The 21,809-nt window shown below is 47.8% G+C and overlaps 1 protein-coding gene across 2 annotated transcripts in view; it reads right to left on the bottom strand.

Annotated features, from left to right (window-relative positions):
* Positions 1–21,809, bottom strand: part of DOT1L (DOT1 like histone lysine methyltransferase) — a 642,515-nt gene that overhangs the window by 162,327 nt on the left and 458,379 nt on the right. For both annotated transcript variants that reach the window (XM_030219845.1, XM_030219846.1), the window contains exon 20: positions 6,947–7,428. In XM_030219845.1, coding sequence (XP_030075705.1) covers positions 6,947–7,428 — 482 coding nt within the window. The remainder of the gene's footprint in view (positions 1–6,946; positions 7,429–21,809) is intronic.

Below are 21,809 nucleotides of genomic sequence, written 5' to 3'. Positions count from 1 at the left end.
GGTGGCTGACCGCACGAGACCGTCCTGCAGCCTGGGCCCTCGCACCTACTCAGCCTGCTTGTCCTCGGAGAAAGATCTTTACTATTTAAAGACATAAGAAAAAAATGGCACATCTTTCTGCCTCTTACCTCCTCAAACCACCTATTAGCTGCAGATGTCTACCTTATATGGCTCTCACGAGTGCATATCTTTATAGCATTTCAATATCTGCTAATAACTCATTTGCACTTCCTTGTGGACCTCACTTGACCAACCAAAATGGGGGTTATTCATATGCTCAAGCCAAAGTACAGTACTTCTCAACCCTCTCCTGGAGGCACAACTTGCCAGTCAGGTTTTTCAGGATTAAAGCAATGAAAATGCATGAGACAGATTTGCATATAATGGGTCTCTGCTATATGCACATTTCTCTCATGCATATTCATTGTGGTGACCTTAAAAATCCAACTGGTTAAATGTGCACAGCCATAACACAGAACCTGTAACTAGAAAATAGAGTGAGCAGGAGAAGGCATAGGGCAGGTGAACTACTATCATTCTTTCTCAAATGTAGACAAACAACATTGAAACAATGGAAAATGCCTGAATATTTGAATTACTAATACCGCAAGCAACCCTGAGTATATATAGCGAATGCTACATACCTGTAGAAGGTATTCTCCGAGGACAGCAGGCTGATTGTTCTCACTGATGGGTGACGTCCACGGCAGCCCCTCCAATCGGAATCTTCACTAGCAAAAGCCTTTGCTAGCCCTCGCGTGCCGATGCGCACCGCGCATGTGCGGCCGTCTTCCCGCCCGAAACCGGCTCGTGCCGGCCAGTCTCATATGTAGCAAGACAAAGAGAAGGGAAGACACAACTCCAGAGGGGAGGCGGGCGGATTTGTGAGAACAATCAGCCTGCTGTCCTCGGAGAATACCTTCTACAGGTATGTAGCATTCGCTTTCTCCGAGGACAAGCAGGCTGCTTGTTCTCACTGATGGGGTATCCCTAGCCCCCAGGCTCACTCAAAACAACAAACATGGTCAATTGGGCCTCGCAACGGTGAGGACATAACTGAGATTGACCTAACAACTTATCCAACTAACTGAGAGTGCAGCCCGGAACAGAACAAAACATGGGCCTAAGGGGGTGGAGTTGGATTCTAAACCCCGAACAGATTCTGAAGCACTGACTGCCCGAACCGACTGTCGCGTCGGGTATCCTGCTGCAGGCAGTAATGAGATGTGAATGTGTGGACAGATTACCACGTCGCAGCTTTGCAAATCTCTTCAATAGTGGCTGACTTCAAGTGGGCTACCGACGCTGCCATGGCTCTAACATTATGAGCCGTGACATGACCCTCAAGAGCCAGCCCAGCCTGGGCGTAAGTGAAGGAAATGCAATCTGCTAGCCAATTGGATATGGTGCGGTTCCCCACAGCCACTCCCCTCCTGTTGGGATCAAAAGAAACAAACAATTGGGCGGACTGTCTGTTGGGCTGTGTCCGCTCCAGATAGAAGGCCAATGCTCTCTTGCAGTCCAACGTGTGCAGCTGACGTTCAGCAGGGCAGGAATGAGGACGGGGAAATAAAGTTGGCAAGACAATTGACTGGTTCAGATGGAACTCCGACACAACCTTTGGCAAGAACTTAGGGTGAGTGCGGAGGACTACTCTGTTATGATGAAATTTGGTGTAAGGGGCCTGGGCTACTAGGGCCTGAAGCTCACCGACTCTACGAGCTGAAGTAACTGCCACCAAGAAAATGACCTTCCAGGTCAAGTACTTCAGATGGCAGGAGTTCAGTGGCTCAAAAGGAGGCTTCATCAGCTGGGTGAGAACGACATTGAGATCCCATGACACCGTAGGAGGTTTGACAGGGGGCTTTGACAAAAGCAAACCTCTCATGAAGCGAACAACTAAAGGCTGTCCTGAGATCGGCTTACCTTCCACACGGTAATGGTATGCACTGATTGCGCTAAGGTGAACCCTTACAGAGTTGGTCTTGAGACCAGACTCAGACAGGTGCAGAAGGTATTCAAGCAGGGTCTGTGTAGGACAAGAGCGAGGATCTAGGTCCTTGCTGTCACACCAGACGGCAAACCTCCTCCATAGAAAGAAGTAACTCCTCTTAGTGGAATCTTTCCTGGAAGCAAGCAAGATGCGGGAGACACCCTCTGACAGACCCAAAGAGGCAAAGTCTACGCTCTCAACATCCAGGCCGTGAGAGCCAGAGACTGGAGGTTGGGATGCAGAAGCGCCCCTTCGTCCTGTGTGATGAAGGTCGGAAAACACTCCAATCTCCACGGTTCTTCGGAGGACAACTCCAGAAGAAGAGGGAACCAGATCTGACGCGGCCAAAAAGGAGCAATCAGAATCATGGTGCCTCGGTCTTGCTTGAGTTTCAACAAAGTCTTCCCCACCAGAGGTATGGGAGGATAAGCATACAGCAGACCCTCCCCCCAGTCCAGGAGGAAGGCATCCGATGCCAGTCTGCCGTGAGCCTGAAGCCTGGAACAGAACTGAGGGACTTTGTGGTTGGCTCGAGATGCGAAAAGATCTACCAAGGGGGTGCCCCACACCTGGAAGATCTGACGCACTACACGGGAATTGAGCGACCACTCGTGAGGTTGCATAATCCTGCTCAACCTGTCGGCCAGACTGTTGTTTACGCCTGCCAGATATGTGGCTTGGAGCACCATGCCGTGACGGCGAGCCCAGAGCCACAGGCTGACAGCTTCCTGACACAGGGGGCGAGATCTGGTGCCCCCCTGCTTGTTGATGTAATACATGGCAACCTGGTTGTCTGTCTGAATTTGGATAATTTGGTGGGACAGCCGATCTCTGAAAGCCTTCAGAGCGTTCCAGACCACTCGTAACTCCAGAAGATTGATCTGCAGATCGCGTTCCTGGAGGGACCAGCTTCCTTGGGTGTGAAGCCCCAGGAGAGACGCATCCGTCGTCAGCACTTTTTGTGGCTGAGGAATTTGGAAAGGACGTCCCAGAGTCAAATTGGACCAAATCGTCCACCAATACAGGGATTTGAGAAAACTCGTGGACAGGTGGATCACGTCTTCTAGATCCCCAGCAGCCTGAAACCACTGGGAAGCTAGGGTCCATTGAGCAGATCTCATGTGAAGGCGGGCCATGGGAGTCACATGAACTGTGGAGGCCATGTGGCCCAGCAATCTCAACATCTGCCGAGCTGTGATCTGCTGGGACGCTCGCACCCGCGAGACGAGGGACAACAAGTTGTTGGCTCTCGTCTCTGGGAGATAGGCGCGAGCCGTCCGAGAGTCCAGCAGAGCTCCTATGAATTCGAGTTTCTGCACTGGAAGAAGGTGGGACTTTGGATAATTTATCACAAACCCCATTAGCTCCAGGAGGCGAATAGTCATCTGCATGGACCGTAGAGCTCCTGCCTCGGATGTGTTCTTCACCAGCCAATCGTCGAGATATGGGAACACATGTACCCCCAGTCTGCGAAGTGCCGCTGCTACTACAGCCAAGCACTTCGTGAACACTCTGGGCGCAGAGGCGAGCCCAAAGGGTAGCACACAGTACTGGAAGTGACGTGTGCCCAGCTGAAATCGCAGATACTGTCTGTGAGCTGGCAGTATCGGGATGTGCGTGTAGGCGTCCTTCAAGTCCAGAGAGCATAGCCAATCGTTTTCCTGAATCATGGGGAGAAGGGTGCCCCGGAAAAGCATCCTGAACTTTTCCTTGACCAGATATTTGTTCAGGGCCCTTAGGTCTAGGATGGGACGCACCCCCCCTGTTTTTTTTTCCACAAGGAAGTACCTGGAATAGAATCCCAGCCCTTCTTGCCCGGATGGCACAGGCTCGACCGCATTGGCGCTGAGAAGGGCGGAGAGTTCCTCTGCAAGTACCTGCTTGTGCTGGAAGCTGTAAGACTGAGCTCCCGGTGGACAATTTGGAGGTTTTGAGGCCAATGGAGGGTGTATCCTTGCCGGACTATTTGGAGAACCCACTGATCGGAGGTTATGAGAGGCCACCTTTGGTGAAAAGCTTTCAACCTCCCTCCGACTGGCAGGTCGCCCGGCACTGACACTTGGATGTCGGCTATGCTCTGCTGGAGCCAGTCAAAAGCTCGTCCCTTGCTTTTGCTGGGGAGCCGAGGGGCCTTGCTGAGGCGCACGCTGCTGACGAGAGCGAGCGCGCTGTGGCTTAGCCTGGGCCGCAGGCTGGCGAGAAGGAGGGTTGTACCTACGCTTACCAGAAGAGTAGGGAACAGTCCTCTTTCCCCCAAAAAATCGTCTACCTGTAGAGGCAGAAGCTGAAGGCTGCCGGCGGGAGAACTTGTCGAAAGCGGTTTCCCGCTGGTGGAGCTGCTCTACCACCTGTTCGACTTTTTCTCCAAAAATGTTATCCGCACGGCAAGGCGAGTCCGCAATCCGCTGCTGGAGTCTATTCTCCAGGTCGGAGGCACGCAGCCATGAGAGTCTGCGCATCACCACACCTTGAGCAGCGGCCCTGGACGCAACATCAAAGGTGTCATACACCCCTCTGGCCAGGAATTTTCTGCACGCCTTCAGCTGCCTGATCACCTCCTGAAATGGCTTGGCTTGCTCAGGGGGGAGCTTGTCCACCAAGCCCGCCAACTGCCGCACATTGTTCCGCATGTGTATGCTCGTGTAGAGCTGGTAAGACTGGATTTTGGCCACGAGCATAGAAGAATGGTAAGCCTTCCTCCCAAAGGAGTCTAAGGTTCTAGAGTCCTTGCCCGGGGGCGCCGAAGCATGCTCCCTAGAACTCTTAGCCTTCTTTAGGGCCAAATCCACAACTCCAGAGTCGTGAGGCAACTGAGTGCACATCAGCTCTGGGTCCCCATGGATCCGGTACTGGGGCTCGATCTTCTTGGGAATGTGGGGATTACTTAATGGCTTGGTCCAGTTCGCCAGCAATGTCTTTTTGAGGACATGATGCATGGGTACTGTGGACGCTTCCTTAGGTGGAGAAGGATAGTCCAGGAGCTCAAACATCTCAGCCCTGGGCTCGTCCTCCACAACCACCGGGAAGGGGATGGCCGTACACATCTCCCGGACAAAGGAAGCGAAAGACAGACTCTCGGGAGGAGAAAGCTGCCTTTCAGAAGAGGGAGTGGGATCAGAAGGTAGGCCATCAGACTCCTCGTCAGAGAAATATCTGATGTCCTCCTCCTCCTCCCACGAGGCCTCACCGTCGGTATCAGACACAAGTTCGCGGACCTGTGTCTGAAGCCGTGCCCGGCTCGACTCCTTGGAACCACAGCCACGGTGGGAGCGTCGAGAGGTAGACTCCCTCGCCCGCACCGGCGAAGCTCCCTCACTCGACAGTACCAGTGGCGCAAGCACCCCCGGTACCGGAGGGGAAGGGCGCAACAGCTCTCCCAGGATCTCTGGGAGAACGGCCCGGAGACTCTCGTGCAGAGCGGCTGTGGAGAAAGACATGGAAGCCGATGCAGGTATCGATGTCAGAGTCTCTTCCGGGCGTGGAGGCTGTTCCAGGCTGTCCATAGTGGAGCGCATCGACACCTCTTGAACAGAGGGTGAGCGGTCCTCTCGGTGCCGATGCCTACTGGGTGCCGACTCCCTCGGCGACCCAGAGCTCTCGGTGCCGACACAGGAAGGGGACCGGTGTCGATGCTTCTTCGACTTCTTGGGACGAAGCATGTCACCGGAGCTTCCTGGCACCGACGAGGAGGACGTAGAATCCAACCGTCGCTTCCTCGGGGCCGAGGCCGAAGAAGGTCTGTCTCGGGGGGGGGCTGTACCGCAGGAGCCCTCAGGGTAGGGGGAGACCCACCCGAAGGCTCACCGCCACCAGCAGGGGAATGGACAGCCCTCACCTGCACTCCAGACGAAGCACCACCGTCCGACGACATCAGCAGACGAGGAGGTCCCGGTACCACCGACGCCGACGCAGCCTTCCGATGTCTCAGCCCCGATGCAGAGGGTCGATGTCTCGATGCAATCGCGGCCGAGGATGAAGGTCTGGACGCTGGCGACGTCGATGCACTCGATACTCCCGGTGCCGATGAAGAGCCCGAGAACAAAACGTTCCACTGGGCCAATCTCGCTACCTGAGTCCGCTTTTGTAAAAGAGAGCACAGACTACAGGCCTGCGGGCGGTGCCCAGCCCCCAGACACGACGCGTGCCTATCAGTGAGCGAGATTACCCGGGCGCACTGGGTGCACTTCTTGAAGCCGCTGGGAGACTTCGATGTCATGGGCGGAAAAATCGCGCCGGCGAGATCAAAACTCGTAATGGCGAAGATGGCACCACAAAAAAGGGGAAGAAAAACTTCTAACCGAGGCCTCTAAGGGGCCTACCCCGACGACGAAAGAAAACTTAACGGGGCAAAACTAGAAATACAGGAAGGGGAACAGACCGAAAAGGTCTCCTTCCGAATGGGTTTTTTTTTTTTTGTAGTGAAGTCCAAAAAAGACGCGCGAGGTCGACTTTCGGGGCGCGAACGGCGTAAATACGACCGTTCCGAGCGCGAACAAAAGAAGACTGGCCGGCACGAGCCGGTTTCGGGCGGGAAGACGGCCGCGCATGCGCGGTGCACATCGGCGCGCGAGGGCTAGCAAAGGCTTTTGCTAGTGAAGATTCCGATTGGAGGGGCTGCCGTGGACGTCACCCATCAGTGAGAACAAGCAGCCTGCTTGTCCTCGGAGAATTGGAAGGTAAAAATCTAAAATTTTATTATATGGTTTATGGTTTACTTGTGCTTGATATATTGCCATACCTAACTGGTAGATCACAGTGGTTTACAAAAATTAAAAATACAAAGAGATAATCAGAAAGGAACTACAAATCATGACAGGAAAAAAATACACATTCATATCAAACTCATATACACCTAAGAGTAAACAGGGGAAAAGGGCAAGAAATGGCAAGCCAGGGCAAAGAAAGGAGAAAGGAACAAATCACAAGGGCAACAGGTTGGAAAGACTCTCTTACCTATGATGTACTTCATTCACTGTTGCTTTCCCATTGATAGTATGATCCTGATTCAAATGTCTTCGTAGGGCAATCTTGGCTGGGGAAAACCGGGTGTAATCAGGCAATGACAAACTGGAGGACTTGTCTTTCTGTCTGCTGTTATGGTTTGGGGTGCAGGGAACAATTTCTTGGTCCATATGAGATGTCAAGTACTGAGGAGTGTTCTGCTTGGATGAGGACCTGCTCAGAGCGCTGTGGATTTCATATGAAGTGGCATGACCATTCATGGAAAGTTCTGGACTCATGCCATTTACTTGGGACACAGGGAACTTGGTGCATTCTAGCTCTAGCTGGAACCTGCGGTGATCTGTGTCTGGTTCATGGTTTAAAAGGTTTTTATTGCGTAGGTGCACTGGTAGTACATCATCTGATGGCATGCATGACTTCAGCTGCATAAGCTCCTGCTGTCTTTGGGTCTTTTCCAGCTCCACAATGCTGATCTTTAAGCAAAAAAAGAGAAGAAAGAACAGATTAGCTGTAATAATTTGACTATGCCAGTAGAATTTCACAAAAGACGACTAGTGGGAGAAAAAAATTAATATTTAAGCTGGATTTGTCCAGTCCAAGCCCCCAAGACAGATATGCTGATTCCAATAGTCTATGTTGAACTCTCTCTCTACTTCAAAACTAGTCATCTATGTAACTGTAAAAATTATGAGAAAAGGTTCACAACTCCTTGTAAAACACCAACAGGGAAGTGCAGATAAAAGTCCATGTACAAATCAGTTGTGTTAAAACAAACTTATGATGTATTCCTTCCTACTGCCTAAACCGTAGACTGATGCTCTTTGCCTCTTGAATCATCCTGTGCTCTGTGCTTTTCTGCACAAGCATTGCCCACGAGTCACATAAAGGACAAGACAACTAAGCAGTTAGCCGGGTAAAATCACTGATTGAAAAATCAAAGTTGCTTACCTGTAACTTGGGGCCTCCGTGGATAAGGGAATGCAGCCATACCTCAAGATGATGGCAGATAGCGGCAGTGTGCTGGAACTCTTTTCAGGCTTCTCTAAGCCTGTATGGGAATTTCTGATTACCAATAGCACATCTTAGGCTGAGCAATGACTTAGGCAGCAGTGTGTAGCAAAAGTGAGTTAAGGTTCACATGGCTGCCTTACTAATGTCTTCAATGAGAGCTACTCTGAGATTAGCAACAGAAGCTGATCAACACTGATTCAACCTGGTAGTTGAACATCCAATTGGATGCAGTAGAAGTGATGTATTCAGCTACTGAGATGTTGAGTGGTCATTTGGAAGTAGGATTATTTGGGTTGATGGGATTGTAGGTGATGAACAGTTGGAAGTTTTCCTTACATCTTTAGTGCTTTGTAGGTAACACAGGAGTACATATTTGCAGGCCAAGGTACAAGGCAGAATCTTCAGTTGCAAGAAATATGGACATGGGAAGATGGACAGGAGCATTCTGGACTCATTAATGTGGAATTTGGAAGCTACCTTAAGCAAGAACTTTGGATAAATACAGAGGACAACACTGTTGTGAAAGAACTACATATATGAGAGAGTACAGCAGGACCTGTAGTTCACTGGATTCATCCTGCTGTGGTGACAGCCACCAGGAAGATGGTTTTCCACTGTAGCAGGTCAAAAAAGCCCCAACAAAAAAACCCAAACAAAATAACCCTCGACAAAAAGAAAAAGTCCCCAACAAAATAGCCTGCCCACAATTAGGCTCCCAACAAATAAACCCACCCCTGTTTTACCCATGCTGCTGCTGTGAGCTGATGTACTTGCTCAGGGCCGGTCTTAGGCAGGGGCAACAGGGGTGCCCCTCCCAGGCCCAGACAACATCTCTCTCCTTCTCCCCATCTCGAATCCAGCGTCTTTTCCACCATCCTGGATCCTCTAAACTTGCCTCATCCCCAGCGCTGGCAGCAATTAAGACAACATCTTTCTCTCTTCTCTCCACCTGAAATCCACCGTCTCTCCCAGATCTTCTAAACTTGCCTCATACCTGGCACCAGCAGTGATTAAGCTGCACTGCTGTGGCCAGCGTCAGGGTCTTCCATCTGCCGAGTCACACCTTCTGTGAGGTTACTTCCTGCTTCCGCATGAACGGAATGGGGAAAAAAAAACCGTATCAAAATGTGATGCTTTCATCTAGAATTGTAGCTCATCAATTTCTCATCTCTCAGTATCTCTATGACATTCTTGAAAACATTCAACAACCTGAATCACTTCAATCCAGTATTCAAGATCTTCATGAGAACACCAAATACCTCATTAGATTGTCCTTTGACGCCAATGACACTACTTCTAGAGCAGCAGCTATCGCAGCTCACAAAATAGACTGGCTCAGCACTTCTTATAAGCGAGGACTTGCACACCGAGCTAGCCAATGCACCTTGCACTGATGACGATCTTTTATGAGAAAACATTGAAGACTTATTCACAAAAATAAAGGAAAATGGTACCACTCTTCAAACACTATCCATAGACAACACTGAGCAGTCTCAGTCTTCCTCTTCAAAGAGATATCCATAGAGACAAAATAAAAAAAATCACTATCAGCCTTATAAGAGATATAATCAATATCGATACCCTTCGTGCTCAGTCCAGATATCAAAGACAATTCTCAAATCAGTCTTCCCATCAACGTCTGAGAGAGCGTAAATCTCAAAAACCTACACCACAAACTCAATAAAAACAAGCTCCTGTTTTTTGACTCTTGCACTCCTCCACTCCTACCTTCTCACAATATTCCAGTAGCAGAGAGGTTAACTGCCTTTTACTATTCTTGGGAGTTAACCACCAAAGATAACTGGGCTCTGTCAATCATCGAAAATGGATACAGACTTCGCCTCACCGGTCTTCTTCAGAACTGTCCTCCAGCTTTCCATCCTCCTCCTACTTCTCAGCTTCCAGCTCTAAAGGATGAAGTGGTAATTCTCCTGCATTTAAACTGCACTGAGGAAGTTCCATCTCATGAAAAAGGTCTAGGTTTTTCTTCAAAATATTTTCTTATTCCCAAAAAGGCAGTCTCCACCCAATTCTAAATCTCAGACTAAATAAATACATTTTCAAAGAAAAATTCAAGATGAATACCCTTCTTAACCATTTTTCCTCTCCTCCACTGGAATGACTGGTTAGTATCTCTAGATCTTACAGAAGCTTACTCCCACTTACGAATTCATCCATCTTTCCGCAAATATCTCCACTTCAAATGTCTCTCTAATCGTTACCAGTATCGTGGTACTACCTTTCAGCCTCTCCTCTGAGAGTTTTTACAAAATGCATGATAGTAGTAGCAGCCCATCTACGAAAGCAAGGCCTGTCTATATTTCCCTCCCTGGACAACTGGATAAAATCTGCCCCATCTCCTCTTCAAGCTCAACAATCTCTAAGTTCTGCAATACATCTCATGCAATCTCTGGAACTTTTGATTAACTTTGAAAAGTCAATATTACAACCTTCCCAGTCTGTGGAATTCACAGGTGCTCATATCTTCACGGCAACTTCCACAGCCTTTCTCCCTCTTCAGAGAGCTCAACAAATTTTAGATTTTGTTAATTCACCAACCTCCAGCTTCCAAACTCCAGCAAGACTTTTCCTCTGCATATTAGGAAACAATGGTAGCAGTGTACACCGTTTCCTTTGCAGGATTAAATATCCAAGTTTGTTCAGGATTTCTTACCCCGCCCTCCAGGAGCTTTCAGGGTGGTTTACAATCTACTAAAAAAGAAAAAAAACTGAGGGAGAAACAACTGGAGGAGAAAAGAGAGAAGAGAAAATAAAACTTAAGACAAGGGAGAAAGAATAAGGGAAAGGGAAGTGAACTATAAAATGTGATAGGAAAGCAGGTGGGGGAGAGCAAGAGGGAGGTTGTTCTGCAGAGATCAGGACTCACAATGGACTGCAGTCCTAGGGGGAAGAGAACATTAACCGAAAGCATCAGTAAATAAATACGTTTTGAGCTCTGCCTTAAAAGTATCAAACGATGTCTGAGAGCGGAGGGAGCTTGGGAGAGCATTCGAGAGACGGGGGACCTTGAACAAAAAACAAAACAAAACTGCGAGTCTTGTGTGTTCATGAATAATCACACGGTAGCTAGGAATAATAATCTGGTTTAGGGTGGAGGATCTAAGGGTTTCTAGTGGGGCTGTATGGAATCAGGAGATATGAAAGATAGGGAGGTTCACTAGAAGTCAGCATCTTAAATACCAGTAGCAGAAGTTAGTATGTTACAGGGTGTGTTAATTGTAACCAATGAGCGTCTTTCAGATGGGGAGTAGTGTGGTCATATTTCCTGATGTTATAAATCAGTCAGATGGCGGTATTTTGAATGGTCTGCAGACGTCAAAGTTCCTTAACTCTGAGGCCTTAGTATAAGGAACTGCAGTACTTTAGCTGGGAGATTATCAAAGACTGGACAGAGTGTATCAGACAGAGTTTAAAGAAGCAGCTATGGACTACTTTTGAAATTTGTGGCTTAAACGGAAAGGCCTAGTCTAGTAGTACTTAAAATACTAACAGTGTTGGTTTGCGGGACTGGGATATTGGCGTTAAGTGGTATGGGCACGGACTTGCTCCAATTTTCAGCGAAGAGGACACATTTGGATTTATAGGGGTTCAAGATAAGGTGGTGAGCATGAAGTCAAGCTGTAATCTTTGACAGTTTGAGGGTTAGTGAGCTGATTTCACAGGGGGAACAAGTATCCAGTCTACAGAGGATCTGATTGTCATCAGCATATGTAAACATCATGAGTTCTACTGTCTTGAACTAGTATGAGAAGAGGAGCAAGGAAAATACTGAAGAGAATAGAGGAGAGAATGGATCCCTGAGGGACTCCTGAACCCAGATGAAAACATGAGACCTCTGCAATGGGATCTTGCACTCACTGGGTATCAATATCAAGACTCCCTCAACAGTTCTTCAAATCACAAACCTTACTCATAAAGCACTTCAATGGTGGATTCATTCAGAGAATCTACACTGAGAAAAATTCTTTTATTCCCCAGGCATACAGATCACACTTACCACTGACACCAAACAGGATGGAGAGCCCACACTTCAACTCCTCAAACATAAGAACAATGGTCTCCCACAGAACAAACTTTTCATATAAACCGCTTAGAGATGAGAGTAGTCCTCAAAGCTCTTCATATCACCTATCTCACAAAGTTGTCCAAAGTCAGACAGATAACCAAGTCTTGATGTACTACATAAACAAGCAAAGAGGCACCAGGTTCATTCCTCCTCTGCCAGGAAGCATCTCGAATTTGGCAATTAGAAAGATGCTGTGAGACTGTGCAAATAGCAGTCTACCTTCCAGGAACCCAAAACATCTTAGCAGACTCGGTCAGTCGCTATCTTGACCATCTCCAATCTCATGAGTGTTCTCTAGACCCCACTATTTTCCATCCCATCACAAAAAAGTTTGGGGGCCAAAGATGCGCTTGCCATACCTTGGACAAAAGGACTTCTTTACGGAACTCTTCTAACTTGTTTATTTTAATTACATCCCCATCACTGAACATTATATCTTGTCCTGATATCATTATGTTATGTTTTATATATTTATACATTTTCAATCCTACATGATATTCTTATGCATCTTATTTGTAATAATTCTGAAACTCTTATTCCGTTAATATGATTGCCATGATATTCCTATGCACCTCATCTGTATCTATATTCTGAAATTCTTATTCCATTAATGTGATTGTCGTTGTAACATTCTGTAAGCCACATTGAGCCTGCAAATAGGTGGGAAAATGTGGGATACAAATGCAGCAAATAAAATAAATATGCACCAATTCCTCTAATATCAAAAACTCTTCTCAAAATATCTCAAGACAAGGCTCAAGTAATTCTCATTGCTCCTTACTGGCCTTACCTCCCTTCTACTGCAAATGAACCAACTCCCTCATTACCATCTACGGCAACATCTAATCACTCAGATTCATGGGACCACATTTCACCCAAACATTCACCCACTAGGTCTCACAGCTTGGAAACTGAGCGGAGACTGATCAAGTCCTTGAACTTATCAGCAGTCAAATCTCTACTTCTGCAATCTAGAAAACCATCCACAAGGAACGCTTATGCCCTTAAATGGAAACATTTTTCAAACTGATGTTCTTCCATATCTTGGGACACCTTCATGTGTCAGATTGCTAGTTTATTATTTTATTTATTTATGACATTTGTACCCAACATTATTCCAAGAACTTGAGTTGAATGTGGCTTACAACAGAGATTATTCACAGCATCAAGAAAGTAGGATATCCATGATACAAAAACAGCATAAGGATGGTTAATAGTAATACAACTGTAATAGATAGTAGAAATACTAGGAGTCTGAAGATCTTTAATGAGAAAAAGGACCTAATTTGTTTTAGTTTCTTAGGGTTTTAAAGGATTTGGCTGTAAGAATTGATACTTGCTGTTCAAACGTTAGGTGACAGTCTATAGTTACACCTCATATTTTCAATATGAGCTCCAAAGGATATGTGGTTTGATGTATGGTAAAGCTGGTATAGGCGGAGTGATCAAAAGGATTTGTTATTACCAGGAATTTTGTTTTCTCTCTAATTTTAGTTTGAATTCAGATCCCAGGATTCCATCAAATCTAGATCTAGTTTAATCCTGTCAATAATTTCAAAGATGCCATATCTAAAAGGGATGTAGATAGTATCATCATCTGCTGCCTCTAGTGTTACAGTATCTCCTGCATCTATCAAACTCTGGTCTCTCTTATTCCTCAGTCCAAACTCATCTCAGTGCAATCTCATCTTTTCATGAAGAAATCTCTATCCTCAACATCCCATTATTTCTAGATTTTTGAGAGGCCTACTCAATATAAAACCTCTCAAAACCCTATTCTTCATTGGGATCTCAAACTCGTATTACAATCATTAACAAAACCTCCTTTCAAGGACCTTACCTCTTCAAACATCAAATTTCTCTCCTGGAAGACTATTTCTTATCGCAATTACTTCAGCGAGAAGAATCGGCGAACTGTAAGCACTTGTTCATTATCTTCCATATCTACAAATCTTACAGGACACAGTCATTTTATGGACACATCCTAAATTTCTTCCTAAGCGGTCTCTAGTTTTCACTTGAATCAACCACTAACTTTACCTACGTATCATTCTTCTCTACACTCCAGTCTTCACCAAAGTGACCTACATCCTTTGGACTGTGGTAGATAGAGCCTTAAAAATTTATCTACAAAGAACAGCACAACCAGACTGACCATCACAGCTGTTTCTCTCTATTAATCCAAACAATCCAGCATTACCCGTATCTAAGAGAACTTTATCTAATTGGTTAGCTAACTATTACCTATTGTTATTTAAATTCTATTTTAAACCCTACAAGAAGTTACTTCTCATAAACTCAGGACCATGCCCACAAAGTTGGCACACTTACATTCTGTTTCCATTATGGACATTTGCCAAGAAGCTACATGGTCCTCTCCTCTCACTTTTGCAAAGCATTAATGTATTGATCAATCTTTACCATCTCACAGTTCTTTTGCAAATGCTGTAATAACTCCAGTTACTGTTTAAGAACTTCAACTGCCCTCCTCCATTCTTATGAAGTTGAATATTTTTAAATGATACCTGATGAAACCCTCAACTTTGGAGTTTCCACATGTGTGGCTGTTCATCATCCTCCTTGTCCAAGGAGAAAGTAATGTTGCACACCTGTAACAGATGTTCTCTGTAGACAGCAGGATAGAACAGACACATAATCCTACCCTACCCTCAGTTGAAGTCAGCTTTGTATTATAACTGACGAGATTCGAAGGGGTAGCACGAGGGAAATACTAAACATGCTCAGGGGACCTGATTTAAGCTATTTGACAAGGGCCGGTCAGCGCCATCAGCTGTGATGTCAACCACGTGTGGCTGGTCTATCCTGCTGTCCATGGAGAACATCTGTTACAGGTGTGCAGTACTGCTTACAGCTCTGCCATTTCTTCTATAGATAGTCCAGTGGTTAGTGCAATGGCCTGAGAACCAGGGGAACTGGGTTCAATTCCCACTGCAGCTCCTCTTCATTCTGGGCAAGTCATTTAATCCTCTGTTCCACAGGTACTAAAATAAGTATTTGTATATAATATGTAAATCACTTTGATTGTAACCACTGACAGGAAGAATATCAAATCCCATCCGCTCTCTTTCCTACTTCTCTAAAACAAAGAAAAGGATCCCTACAGAGTCAAAACTCTGTAAGCAGAAAAAATGGCTAGAAGGAGCTTTCTTTAAGGGCTCAAAAAGGTGACCAACCTAAAGCCTGAGAATCAAATTCAAGCTCCATTCGGGATAAGTGTACCACAGTGGAGGCCTCACATGCATAGCTCCTTTCAAACAACAAACTATGTTAGGATAAGAAGCCAAAGAATTTCTCTCCAAACAACCTTGAAAAGAAGCAAGGGCTGCTATCTGAACCTTCAAGGATCCTAACATCAAACCTTTGCTGAGGAAATGCCAAAATGTGAGCAATGGAAATCTGAAAAGAAGACAAGGACCGGTCTGAACTTCAAAAACTTGCCAGACTCTGGCATTAGGCAATGAGGTGTAATACTTTCTTGCCTGCAGTAAGGTAGGAATGACAATCTGAATAACCCTGCACTAGAGACAAACCATAAGACAAAACAGAGCTGGATCCTCCATAATTATCAGCCCTGGAATTAGAAAATCCTTTTTCTTGGGAGAGATGGAGGGGCATATCTATCTTGAGACAAGATTCACATACCAAGGTCTTCTGGGCCAACTTGGCACTATGAAAACCAACTGACCCGGGTGAGAAGGGAAAATCAGGTTCTTACCTTGGTAATTTTCTTTCCTTTAGTCATAGCAGATGAATCCATTACGAATGGGTTGTGTCCATCAACCAGCAGGGGGAGACAGAGAGCACTGAAAAACCATAGTGCCTCATGGCCAGCTAGCTCCATCTGCCTCTTGTCTTCAGTATTTGAAGCTTCCAAAGCAGTGTTACACCGCAAAGTAGCATAACATGAACTTTCCTCACAGCGGATGAACGCCCCAGAACAGGAGCAATAACACAAAGGAGGGACGAACTCCACCTCCTGTAGTAGAACAGAAATCCTGAAGACTGTTTTCCAACTTCTTCCAATGAGGGAACATGTCTGCAGGAAAAACTGAACATAAATCCCACAATGAATCACTGAGGGAGGGCTCATGGATTCATCTGTTATGACTAAAGGAAAGAAAATTACCAAGGTAAGAACCTAATTTTCCCTTCCTTGTCATCAAGCAGATGAATCCATTACGAATGGGATGTATCAAAGCAATCCCTAGATAGGGTGGGAACAAGCCACACCACGTGCTAGCACTTGTGCTCCAAAATGTCTCTCCTGGCAGCCACATTCAGCCTGTAATGTCGGGCAAAAGAGAGCTTAGAAGCCCATGTCGCTGCACTGCATATCTCTTGAAGAGAGAGTGCTCCAGTTTCAGCCCAAGAAGAGGAAATCGCTCTTGTGGAATTTGCCTTGAAGGCTTCAGGCAGAGGCCGGCCAGACAGCAGATAGGCTGAAAAAATAGCTTCCTCGAGCCAATGGGCTATAGTGGCTTTAGACGCTGGAGACCCTCTGCGCGGAACTGATAACCGGACAAAAGGATTATCAGAGGTCCTAAAAGCATTTGCCATGCGCAGATACTGCAACAGACCCCTTCACACATCTAGGACGTGCAATTGCCCAAAGGCTTCCGGAAACTCCTCCAGAAAAACAGCCAGAACACACGCAGTATCTGCTACAGTAATAAATAATGTAACCTAATACTAAAAACACAGCTCTAGCAGAGAAATAAAGCTGGTGCTTAATTGGTAATGTGGAGAAAAAGCCCTCAGAAACCAGAGGCAGATTGCCTAAGGTTTTGTGCATGGTTATAAACTGTACGTTTAAATCTATAACTCCGGACTCTGAGAATTGCAGAAAAGGGTCTCGACAGGACAGCGCCTGGAGCTCACACACCCGTCTCGCTGAAGTAATGGCCACCAAAAAGACTGTCTTTAGGGTCACATCCTTCTCTGAAGCTTGCCTTAGTGGCTCAAAGGGCGAACACTGAAGGGTCTTTAAAACTAACCCCAGGTTCCAGGCCGGACACGGAGCCCGCACAGGAGGACGGAGCCGAAGCACCCCTCTAAGAAACCATGCCACATCCGGATAAGCAGCCAGGGAGAGGCCAGCGACCTTCCCTCGAAAACATGCTAAGGCTGCCACTTGAACACGCAGGGAATTATAGGCAGGCCTTTTTGTAAACCATCCTGCAAAAAGTCAAGTATCAGCGAGACAGAAGCCCGCATAGGTGTAGTCGCTTTAGCAGCACACCAAGCCTCAAATTGGCACTAAATCCTGGCATAAGCCACGGAAGTGGAACGCTTGCGGGCCTGAAGGAGAGTGGAAATGACTTGACTGGAATAACCCTTGTCTCTCAATTGCGCCCTCTCAATAGCCATGCCGTAAGACCAAAGCGGCTGGCGCCCTCCATGGTCACCGGTCCCTGTGACAACAGATTCGGTACCAAAGGCAAAGGAAGGGGAGCCTCTACCAGCATCCGCATACCACGGCCTCCTGGGCCACAATGAGAACCACCTCTCCTTGATGTAGCCGAATCCGCAAGAGTACTCGCCCTATCAAGGGCCACAGAGGGAACACATACAGAAAGGCCCTGAGGCCAGGGTTGAGCCAAGGCATCCAACCCCTCCGAGCAAGGATCTCTCTGTCTGCTGTAAAAGCACGGGACTTTGGCATTTGCGCTTGAGGTCATAAGATCCACTACGGGCGTCCCCCACTTGGCACAGATTTGAAGAAACACTTCGTCTGCAGTTCCCACTCCGCTGGGTCAATTTGATGCCTGCTTAGATAATCGGCTTGCACGTTGCTATGACCTGCAATGTGAGCTGCTGACAGAAACTGCAGATGTAGCTTGGCCCAGTGGCAAATCTGCGCGGCCTGCGCAGCCAGTGCTCTGCACTGAGTGCTGCCTTGTCGATTTATGTAGGCCACAGCTGTCGTGTTGTCAGACAGAACTCTGACAGCCAAACCTTCCAGGGTCGAATGAAAAGCCAGAAGAGCCTGGAAAATCGCTTTTAACTCAAAGCGATTGATGGACCACTCCAACTCCTCGGGTGTCCAGAGACCCTGGGCATACCATCCCCGGCAATGTGCACCCCAGTCCTTCAGGCTGTCATGTTAGCACCAGGCACCAATCGAGGAGCGCTAGCAGCATTCCTTGCCGCAGCATGCTGTCTGAGAGCCACACCATACTGAGCCGGGCCGCAGGGAGCCACGTGAGTCTGCACTGATAATCCTGAGAAATTGGAGACCATCGTTGAAGCAGGAAGCACTGCAGAGGTCTCAGGTGCGCTCTCGCTCAGGGCACCACTTCCAAGGTGGCCGTCATCGACCCTAACAGCTGGACAATGTCCCAAGCGCGGGGGCGAGGCATCCTCAAGAGCAGACGGACCTGGTTCTGAAGCTTGTACCGCCTTTGCTCGGGAAGAAAAACAAACCCCGAAGCTGTGTCGAACCGGACCCCCAAAAATTCTAGAGATTGAGAGGGGGTCAGGTGACTTTTGGCTATATTGATGACCCAGCCCAGAGACTGAAGTACTGAGACCACTCTGGCTGTTACCTGATGACTCTCCTCTGTCGAGTCCGCTCTGATGAGCCAGTCGTCTAGGTACGGGTGAAACCGAATACCCTTACGCCTGAGAAAAGCAGCTACTACTACCATTACCTTGGAAAAGGCTCCGGGAGCTGTGGAGAGGCCAAAAGGCAAGGCCTGAAACTGGAAATGTTTTCCCATCACCGCAAACCGAAGAAACCTTTGATGCAGGGGCCAAATAGGAATGTGCAAGTAAGCTACTTTCAGGTCCAGAGACGTGAGAAACTCTCCTGGCTGTACCGCCGCAATGACGGAGCGCAGGGTTTCCATGTGAAAATGCCACACTCTTAGAGACTTGTTGACTGCTTTTAAGTCGAGGATGGGCCGAAAAGATCCTCCTTTTCGCGGCACCACAAAGTAAATGGAGTAACGGCTGGGGCCGTGTTCGGTGGGAGGCACCGGGGGACACCGCCCCTAGGTGAATCAAGCCTTGCAAGGACTCCTCTACCACCGCCTGTTTGACGGCAGAACCGCATCGAGACTCCACAAACACGTCTTTCACCGGGGCATTGAATTCTGTTCTGTAGCCATCTCTGATCAGGTCCAAAACCCACTGATCTGAGGAAATCTTGACCCACTCTTCGAGAAAGAGGGAAAGCCATCCTCCTATTGCAGGAATCAAGGAGAGGGCCGGTGCACCATCATTGAGAGGGTCGCCCTTGAACTTAGGCCTTGAGCCAATCGCTGTGGAACGCTTGTCTGAACGGAGTTCCTCTGCTGAAAACGGGCATGAGAAGTGAACCCAGCAGAATGCCCCAGGCAGTACCTTCTAGCTTCTCGGAAGCGAGGTCTGTAAGAGGAGGGAACCACCTGATCCCTGGAGAGAGGCCTCGGTCTATCCTCGGGTAAGCGCTGGGGTCTAGCATCCCCCAGGCCTTTAACAATTTTCTCCAACTCCTCACCAAATAGAAGGCCTTGGAAGGCCAACTTCACCAACCTTTACTTAGAGGCCATGTCAGCCGCCCAATCCCGTAGCCACAACAGGCGGTGAGCTGCTACCGCCACAGCCATCTGTTTAACCGAAGCTCTGACCAGATCATAAAGGGCATCAGCCAAGAAAGACAAGGCCGACTCCATCCGCGGTGCCACCTCAGTAAGGGGCTCAGCTCCATCCCCGGGCTGTTCCACTGCCTGTTGCAACCAAGCGAGGCCGGCTCGGGCAGCATAGCAGCTGCATGCAGATGCCCGTAAGGATAGGCCTGAAATTTCAAAGGGCCGTTTCAGAGCTGATTCCAGTTGTCGGTGCTGCATGTCCTTCAGGGCGACTCCTTCTTCAACAGGGAGGGTAGTCCTCTTTGTCACAGCCGTGACTAGGGCATCCACTTCTGGCTCTTCAGACCATGAGGGCCTGCCAGACCCCTCAGAATCCTCACATCCCTACCACAGGACTCACCCTGGCCTCCCGGTTCCAGTCCGGGGATAGAAGCTCCCCTGTTAGCCTCCAAACGAGGCTCCCCTCCAGTTTCAAACACCTCCGCTTCTACGGGGCTTGCGCCATGCCGCGCGTCCAAAATGGCGCCTGCTGCCAGCTCCACTGAGCGGGAAGAAACATCGCTTGCCATGCTCGTGCCAGCCCTGACGTCTGAAGAGCACGATTTACAGGGCCCTGCTGCAGATCTGCGCTTGCCACAACGGGAACAGCGCTTAACAACCTCTGCAGCCATCGCTGAAAATGGCGGAAAATTCAAAATGGCGGATTTGCGCCAAAAACGTCCCGATCGTGGGCCCTACCCGAAGGAGCTACAAAACGCTCTTACCTCAGCAGACCGAGTCCACAGAGCTCCGGTCACACTGCATAATCAGAAGAAAACCTCTTTTCTGGAATCGCAGAGCCAAAGAGCGACGTGACTTTTTTTTTTTTTTTTTAACGCTGTGAGGAAAGTTAGCGGCAACAGCAATAGAGGCAAATTTCCAACTCCGGAGGATCAGTAGAGTGGGAAAGGCAGGGAAAGGACTAACCAATGTGCCTGCATCCACAAAGGACAGTGTGGGAAAAGACAGGGACAGGGCAAACCTATGTGTCTACATCCATATCGGGGGCCAGGTAAGGCAGGGAAAGGGCGAACCTATGTGCCTTCAAAGTGGAGCTGCAATAGCCCCCAACACCCCTGCTACCACTGGCCAAAGCACAGGAGCCACCCCAGGCAGATTTTTTGAAGGAGCTGAATAAGCTGCGTCCACCCTGCTGGGGAGATAGAGAATACTGAAGAGGCAGATGGCGCTAGCTGGCCATGAGGCACTATGGTTTTTCAGTGCTCTCTATCTCCCACTGCTGGTTGATGGACAACCCATTCGTAATGGATTCATCTGCTTGATGACAAGGAAGCAATCTTTTGAAGTACCTGGCCTATCAGCGAAAGTGGAAAGAAAGGCAGCCCCCTTGTGGCTAGGCCTGTATCAATGCGGTCAGTCCTTGGAACCTTGTTGCTTCCAGTGCCTGAAAATACAAGACAATGTTGTATTGGGGTTTTTTTTTTAAATACCATCAAGTCCATGAGAGGCCACCCCATCAACTCTTTAAGAGGTTAAAGGCTGGATATGATAACTTCTACTATCCTGGATTTAGGGACTGTCCACAACTGAACATTCCAAACTCATATAATGTAAGCTGACGAAAGATAAGAAGATGCAGCTCCACCCAGCTTCCCTGGTTACAGCTGAACTCCTGTTGTCCCCCTTGTCTGTTGATATAAACTACCATTGTCATATTGCTGGAAAATACTCTTTCTGCTCTGCCCAGCATAAGCATCCCAAGAGAAAGAAATGCTTTCTGAACTACCTTGAGTTCCAGACAATTGATGGACCAAGACACTTCAGTTGGAGTCCACCATCCCTAATATATTTGATCCTGGCAGTGAGCTCCCTACTGACAGGTGTCTGTCATCACCACCAACCAATCTGGAGCTTCCAAGGGCAATTTTTTGAGAAGGCTGTGGGACAGAAACATCCAGGTCATACTCTTTTTTTTTTGCTTCCAAAGTCCAAGGAAGCCAACATAACTCAGCAAAAGGCTCTACTCAGACGCTGATCAAATCATTTACAGACGATACATATATGCTCAAACTCAGGGAACCATTTCTATACTTGCTGCCATATAACCTAACACCAGCATGTAATCCCAACCCTAAGGAGCCTCCAGAAGAAGGAGGAATCTAAT

The sequence above is a fragment of the Microcaecilia unicolor genome, chromosome 11 (assembly GCF_901765095.1).
Source record: "Microcaecilia unicolor chromosome 11, aMicUni1.1, whole genome shotgun sequence".
Lineage (NCBI taxonomy): Eukaryota > Metazoa > Chordata > Amphibia > Gymnophiona > Siphonopidae > Microcaecilia > Microcaecilia unicolor.
The sequence above is the reverse complement of the archived record's forward strand: the minus strand, read 5'-3'. Positions and strand labels throughout refer to the sequence as shown.